This window comes from Cryptomeria japonica, chromosome 6 (assembly GCF_030272615.1).
Source record: "Cryptomeria japonica chromosome 6, Sugi_1.0, whole genome shotgun sequence".
NCBI lineage: Eukaryota > Viridiplantae > Streptophyta > Pinopsida > Cupressales > Cupressaceae > Cryptomeria > Cryptomeria japonica.
In genome coordinates this window covers 2,734,552-2,743,150 of record NC_081410.1, presented here as the reverse complement: position 1 = coordinate 2,743,150, position 8,599 = coordinate 2,734,552, and the positions used below count along the sequence as shown (strand labels likewise).

Sequence of the window (8,599 nt, the reverse complement as noted above, 5' to 3'; positions counted from 1 at the left end):
TATGTCTTCCTATATTTCTTTCGGTATAGAATTTCATTAAGAGTGTATGTTGTTGTGTGAATTGCCTCTCTCCTGTAGACTTCTGGTAACTCTGCTCCTTTTATCATAGTTCTAGCTACCTCTTGTATAGTTTGATTCATTCTTTCTAGTACACTATTCTGTTGTGGTGTCCAGGGGGCAGAGAACTGTCTTCTAATGCCATGCTTCTCACAGAAATCATTAAAATCATAAGAAATAAATTCTCCTCCTTTGTAGGATTTTAAGAACTTGATTTTCCTTTCAACCTCATTCTCAACCTTCACCTTGAATATCTTGAATTTCTCTAATGCCTCATACTTCTCTTTTAAAAATGTAACCCGTCATTCTAGAATAATCATGAATCAATAGCATAAAATACCTCTCACTTTGCAAGCTCCTTGTTTTGGTCAGACCACAAAGATCCATGTGAACCATATCTAGTAATCTAATGGATGAATACTCTTTTCCTCTAAATGTACTCTTTGTTTGCTTTCCTACTTGACATTCCTTGCAAATATCTGGTTTTGTCAATCTCGATAAGTCTCTCACAACACTTCTTGAACTGATTTGTACTACATTATCAAAGTTGATATGACACATCCTCCGGTGCCATAGCCAGCTATCATCAAGTTGAGATAATAAATAGTGTCTTTTATCTCCTTCTAGCTGATACATATTTCCATTTGTCCTTCTTCTAGCCATAATAACCATTCTGGATTCCTTCTGGATCTCACACCCATTATCCTGAAAGACAACATTATATCCATTCTTGCACATCTATCCAACACTCAAAATATTATGATGTAAACCATTCACATAGTAGACATTGTCAGTGCTATGCTTTCCATCAAAAGAAATTGAACCAATCTCAACAATTTGTGTAGTCTGATCATCTCTGAACCTAACAAAACCTCCATATTTTTCAAGTTTTATGAGTTTAAGTTCTTATCACCAGTCATATGATTTGAGAATCTACTATCAATCAACCATTCATTCTTATCTCTTCTAGAATGAAATGCAGTAGCAACAGTCTTAGAAATATCAAATCTAGGTCCATCCTTTTCTACCAAAAACAAACAGTCACCTTCTTCATAATCCAATTCATCATCTAAAATGTCAACATCATTTTTAACATAATAGGCTTTCTTATTGAATTTTCCTTTGTTTTCCCTAAAATCTTGTCTTGTTCCTTTTTCTAGACATCTAGTAGTTATATGATTAATCTTTCCAAATCTAAAACATTTAAAGGGTAACATACCTTTGTACTTGTCGGTGCCTTTCTTCAATTTCCTCACAAAATTTGCTTCCATCTCATCTGGGATGTCATCATCTAGATCATCTTCAGATGCTTTGAATGTTGTCTTTGATTTGTCTTTGTCCTTTCCAAACTTTCTCACTTCAAATGCAGTCAAGGTACCAAATAGCTACTCTCTAGTAAACTTCTTCAGATCATAGGCTTCTTCAATCGCTAAGATCTTATCACTGTAACTCACTACAAGAGTCATTAAAATTTTGTCAATTACATCTTCATCATTCAAAGTGCCTCCAAGTTCTTTGATTTTATTCATTGCACTGTCAACCTTCTCAAAGTATCTTAATATGTCTTCTCCTTCTTCCATCTTTAGGTTTTCATACCTTCGCTTAGTTGTTAGCCTCTTTGTCAACTTAACTCTCTCATTTCTATCGTATATATCTTTTAGCTTCTACCAAACCTCATAAGCAATATTCAAAGTGATAACTTTTGTCACTTTAGTTTTTGATAATGCACTAAAGATAGCATACCTTGCATTTTCGTTTTCTTCATAATCTTGAATCTCATCCAGAGTAGTAAGACCGTTTGCTGGTTATACATACTTAGTCTCCACCACCTTCCAAGTGTTGTAACCTAGAGAAACTAGATAACCTCTCATCTTTACTTTCCAAAAACTATAATCAGATCCTTCAAAGATAGGAATAGATAATTTGTGTGCCATTAGATCAAGATCTACCTCAAGCAGTTAAGCTTTATATCAAGGAACCAAGGCTCTAATGCCAATTGTTGAATATTCAGGCAACTGAGAGGGGGGTGAATCAGTTGATAATTAAAATCTTCTTTAAATTTTATTCATAGATTCATAACAACTAGCATAAACAATCAAAATAGATAAAGCATGAAACCATATGCACATAAAAAATTAGACACAAAGAACACCAGAATTTACATGGAAAACCCAAGAAGGGAAAAAACCACAAAGAATGCTAATTTTCAATTTGAAAACACCAGTTAAGGTGATTTTTACAAAGGTTGGCTCACTGCCAAGAATGCTCACTGTCAGAGGACTCATTGCCCAAAAAGGCTCACTGCTAAAGAAAGAAAGATAGAGAATAAAATCCACCACTAAAACACAATTTGCACTACCGAAACTGCTTCTAATAACTATCTGCAACACAACTTCTCACAACAACTAGATCATTTCAATCTTGCATATCTTCTGTACAATTAGCCATTCACAAAAATGCCACACTAACTCATCTAGATCAATCACATACATATATTGTCTCCAGAAAAATATAATCCTCTAAGTTGGCCAAGACGGAGATCTAAAAAAGGTCACTCCTAAACATTCTGGTGGTGGGAAGGAATAAGAAGTAGACCACATCACGATGTTCCTCATCGAATACAACAACACATTACATACATCGCCAATGTCAAACTCAAAACGCTATACAACTTCCATAACATATCCTCAAATTTCAAACCAAAAACCTTGACTTTCGGATCAAACAGGACCTAAAATTAGTACCGAGTAACATCAACACCACATCTTTTGAGAAGCCAAATCTTTCAGGAAATCACCAAGCGACCATCGGTATTACATACATACCAATCTTCTACTGCTACTCAATATAGCACATCTGGACCTAACCGGACCATAGGATTTAACATCAATGACAACATATAACTTAATGCTAACAATAAGGAACTAGACACAAAAATAATATGCACACATCTCAATGCAGTAACATAAATGACCGACACATTGGAGAATCATCATATCGAACATGTGGTGATCCATACATATCATGATACATAAAGGCACCCAATACACACTAAAGTAGAACATAAGATGATCACACCAAAGAAAAACATAAACATAATCCATACATCCCTAAATTCATGGTTGGAACATGTCGAGGTCTACACATATCAAAGTTGCAAAAGAGATGTAAATCACTATGTTGTGGTATAAATGGTATTTATGTTTATTTTTGTTTAATTTGTGTAACTATTTTAAAGGTCTATTTTTTTATATGCTTCTCAAGATTAGTGTATTAAGTTATTCTATTACCTAGCTTTCTTACAAAACATTTCATTGATGAATTTTTGGTGGTCAAGTGAATGTTTAAGGTAGAATGTTTTTTAGTGTTTCAATGTAATTGTTGATGTTGAATTCACCATCCCATGCACCAAGTCAATTTGACAACTCCATATAGCCCTTGGAGATCATAAGGTGTGTGATGATTTTTATATTGTTGGGATAGAAGAAACAAATATGGGGTTGGGTGTGTAGTGACTACATTCATTAGATTATTTTATGTATAACTATCAATCTATGGAGCTCAATTTTAATTTAAGTGGAAAAGATGTCATTGTTAGAGGGATATCCAATGGCTTATGACAAGTTATTATAGAAAAAGAATAGCTCAAGAAATTTTAATAGGGGTCAAGTTGGATGGGTAGCAAGTTGTTTGGTTATTGCCACAAATTATTTTACAAGTAAGGAATCATCTGATCATGTTGATAGTAAAGAAATGTGGATAAGCATATTATGGTATTCAATAACATGCCTCCAAGATTACCTCCAAATACAGGGCTCTAAAATATTATAGAGTTAAAACTAAGTGAGAAACAAGTTATAACCATTCCCTACCACCACCCAAAAGGATATAAGGAGATTGAAAAGGCTATAAAGTAACTTTTAATGTGGGTACATAAGGTCTAGTTCAACTTTTTTTTTCTTCTTTAGTGGGTCTTTTAAGAAAGAAGGATGGTACTATGTGGACATGTATTGATTATAGATAACTAAACAAGAGGATCAAAAAGAATATATATTCTATACCCAAGATAGATGAGTTGATTGATGAATTAAATGGGGTAGTGTACTTCTAAACAATCAATTTAAGATCAATCTATCACTAGATTTATGTAAGATGAATATGTGCACAAAATAGCAATTAGGTGTCTATTAGAACCTTTTAAATTTTTGGTTATGCCTTTTGGTTTTACAAATGCTCGAGCACTACTTTCTAATCATGCATGAGTCAAGTATTTAGTTAATTATTGATCAATTACATGGGATAGTCTACTTCTGAAAAAAAATTGATGTAAGGATTTATTTATTTTCTCATTTGAAAATATCAAGCTCTCTCATCCAATAGTTATCAAGGAACATGCTAGGGTATTATCTATAGAAATGAAAGCATTCTAGGAACAATTATTAAATAGCTATCCAAGGGCATCGTCCTTGGTTTATTGCATGCTTGTTTACCTTTGAGCCTTATGCTCAACATTGTAAAGTTGAATTGACAAGGATCCAATTGAAGAGAATTTGATCCTCATAATCTGAAAAATTTCCCAAAGGTGTTTGTAAAAACTACCTATCCTTTTGTAAAGATAGTGACAAAATCAAGGTGAATAGGTTTCGTTCTTCAAAAACATGTAGATTAAGTATGTGAATTATAGGCTTTCTTTTGTACATCAAGATCATTCCACAATCATAGAGATCACTTCAACACCTACTAAAAAAACCCAGAACAATAATAGATGTACAAATCGTTACCAGAAAATGAAATTTCAAAATCTTACATTCTTCAAAAACATGTAGATCAAGTCTCTGAATTATAGATTTTCTTTTGTACATCAAGATCATAATCACTTCACCACCTACTAAAATAACCCTGAACAATAATAGATATACAAATCGTTAACAAAAACCAAAATGTCAAAAACTTACATTCTTCAAAAACATGTAGATCAAGTCTATGAATTACAAATTTTCTTTCGGACATCAAGATCATTCCACACTCATAAAGATCACTTCAGCACTTATAACCCCGGACAATATACAATAGATAGATGTACAAATCATTAACAAAAAAATGACTTTTTCTTACATTTAATTTTAAATAATCTTTCATAATCAATCCAATCCCTATGTCCTAAAGCTTCATTATTGTCCATTTACTTGTCCTAAATAAATTGTTCATTTTCTGTTTAAAAAAATAATAATGCATTTTGTACTTTGTGTACATATCTCTGGGCTGCATGATCGCTAGTGGTGTACTGCACAAGGAATCAAGCCACTACTGAGGCTGTACTGCAGAAAAACAAGAGGAAGTTATCCATTGCCAGTTAATATCTTGTCCTGTAATGTGATAGAATTGACACAAATACATAGCCATTGCCCAACATGGATACTGTGAGAGAATTTGGCATTGTATAAAGCATTGAAAGCTATCTCAATTGATTTTTAAATGCGTGTGTGGGTGTTATACTATTCACCCCATATCTTTAGTAGGTATCTTGATGACATGTATGAAGGAAGTTTCAAATCTTCACTTAATTATGCCTTACACAGTGGTCTTCTAGATATGTGTCTATATAAAATGTAATTGCAATCCCCTTTCCTGTTGTAGGAAAATTGGGCTCTATTTTTTATCTAGTCCACACAAAAAAGAAGATAAATCTTATCAGGATAAACGAAGTTGACAATGGGTGACAGTAGTCCACTAATGCTGGACCTAACCAACTATGAGATCCCAGACAAAATGACAAGGATAGAAGAGGAATAATAATAAAGAAAATCCTTATTCCAATTCAGAAAGGATCATAATGTGGGCCAGGCTTGTGGTGATATGCATTAGCATGAGTGAAGAACATTTTGCCTTAGTCATCAATCCATTCAAGCATAAATAAATATGGGTTGGGACCAGCTGGTTTTCCACCCTATAAAAAGCACTTACGAGTCTCCACAGTAGGCCATATATTCCTTCCTGCTCTCAACAAGCATCATCATTCATCCATTAGTAGTATAGAAGAATATATTTGGGTTAATAAAAAATATATATTTGTTAGGGAATAAAATAGAATAGAAAAATGGGTGTGTTATCAGGTTCAGGACTGTTGAATGCACTGAATGTGAGAGTTGTAGGATCTGGGAGGAGAATTCTTGTTCTGTCTCATGGATTTGGCACTGATCAGTCTGCATGGCAAAGAATTCTGCCTTATTTTCATAGAGATTTTAAGATAGTTTTGTTTGATTTAATATGTGCTGGGAGTGTGAACCCTGACTACTATGATTTCGACAGATATAGCTGTATGGATGCCTATGCAGAAGACCTTATAACTATTCTGGATGAACTCAATGTGGAGAGCTGTGTGTTTGTAGGCCACTCTATTTCTGCCATGATAGGCTGCAAGGCTTCTATCAAGAGGCCTTCTTTGTTCACCAAGTTGGTACTTTTTGGAGCCTCCCCAAGGTAAAACAAAATCTGGGAATTATTTGGTTTAATTTGCTTTGCCCTCATCAAATTATATTAGAGTTTTCCAATTCTAAATGTGTAATCCCTGGTATAAAACAAGTTTATGTATCATAACTACTATTATCACCAACAGCTTTACAAATTTCAGAAATTGTTGGCTTCTCTTATATCAAATGAAATGATTCAGTTTTGATGTAGAAATTCATTGAGATGAGATCAGGGATGAGATTACGTCTAATATTTTGATATGATGACATTGTTAAATAATTCTGACTGCCTAATGTGGTACAGGTTGTGGCTCCCAACATGGGGCCTGATAGATAATGATGGTATTTTGTATGAGGTTTCAAATGTGCAAATTCTATATTTTGTATCAGTTATTGTGCTCTTTTTTTCCTTTAAATCAGAGGTATTCAAGGGGAGAAAAGGGAGGAGAGGGATGGTTTGATATGGAATAGGCAAATGCATTTTTTATGTAGATTAGAACCCATTAAGATATATGGTACAGAGAGAAGATAAGATCAAGATGGTCTTAGGGAATGGGGAAATACAGTTTTGGAAGCTTGTAAAACCTAAGAAGCCATATATTCCTGATGATTAAGCACATTGCTGCTGTGTGGATAATTTTAATTTCTTTATCCACAATTTATACCCAAAGTCTACTCTTGAACATTATAAATGGGAGAAGCTTAAAGTCCTAATGCTTGTATGGAATCCTTTCATAATGGTTTTAACTGTCATTCACATGAAATCTTCAGTTAGTTGTTTTTATCAACTCTATACAATCCTTATCAGTTGAATTGTTATAGTGTGAAATTCTATGAACACACACGTTTTACTGACTCATCTTCTTCTGTGGCTAGTTATATGAATGATAATGAATACCAGGGCGGGTTTGAAAGAAAAGACATAGACAAAGTATTTGATGCCATGAAATCCAATTACAAAGACTGGGTGAAAGGGTTTGCCCCACTCCTGGTTGGAGCAGATGTGCCTGCTGCAGTCAGAGAATTCAGCAGAACCCTTTTCAACATGAGGCCTGATATTGCTCTCCATGTTTGCGAGATTGTGTTTAATAATGACATGAGAGACATTCTCAAGCATGTTAAGGTCCCCTGCTGTGTTGTTCAGACCAGCAAAGACATGGCAGTTCCTCTTTCTGTTGCAACTTATGTCCAGAGAAATCTGGGTGGCAGAAGTTCTCTTGAAATTCTTGACACAGAGGGCCATCTGCCCCATCTCAGCCAGCCAGCCAAGATTATTCAGCTTCTCAGGCGCATACTGTACCAGTAACACAATATATATTATATATATATATATATATATATATATATATATATCTAATATATAATATATATATATATATATGTGTGTGTGTGTGTACAACTGAAAGCCTATGTAGAACACTGTTTATGCCTGCATTAACAGTGGGTTGGGGATCAAAAAGTTGTATCAAATATGCCTTCTTTAAAGCACTTTTACTGTTCAGCTGCATTGTCTTTAGATTCTATGATAATGGATGAGATACCCATGATTATGACTTGGATCATATCTGTGCATTTCCACTCATATTCCACATTTTGCAATGATGTCATGATTGCCTTCTCGGTTGGGTGCAACGGTTAGGATGTGGTAATGTCCCATGATAAGTTGATGCTCCTGCAAAATATGGAAAAGCAACAATGTCATTATTTTATCAGGTCTCTGTCGTGAATAAGGTTATTGGGTCTCTTTGTCTGTTACAATACATAAATGGTATGCAAAGGTTGCTCTCACATATCTGTGGGAAAATGCTTGATAAAGTTTTTAATTTATCACCCAAGATATTATAGTTAAGTATTAAATGGAGACATCCAATGTCTTTTCAAAAAAATGAAATGTTGATTACTTCCAACAGCCTGAACTCTGCAAATCCACTGCAAGATCAGGTTTTTAAAAAAAGTCGGTTGTTAAAAAGTTCAAGTTTCTTTATGAACAAATTGTTTAACCAAAAATGTCAGGTTTTTATATAATTAGTATGTGGGGATGACAAAGGGAAAGACTTAAGTTTAAATTAAAA

The 8,599-nt window shown here is 34.0% G+C and overlaps 1 protein-coding gene across 1 annotated transcript; it reads left to right on the top strand.

The window, feature by feature from the left end:
• Positions 1-6,027: 6,027 nt before the first annotated feature.
• Positions 6,028-8,089, top strand: LOC131077548 (probable strigolactone esterase DAD2). Its single transcript, XM_058015064.2, has 2 exons — positions 6,028-6,537; positions 7,404-8,089. Exons 1-2 carry the CDS (start codon positions 6,155-6,157, stop codon positions 7,831-7,833), a joined length of 813 nt encoding a protein of 270 aa, XP_057871047.1. The 5' UTR covers positions 6,028-6,154; the 3' UTR covers positions 7,834-8,089.
• The last annotated feature ends 510 nt before the right edge of the window (positions 8,090-8,599 follow it).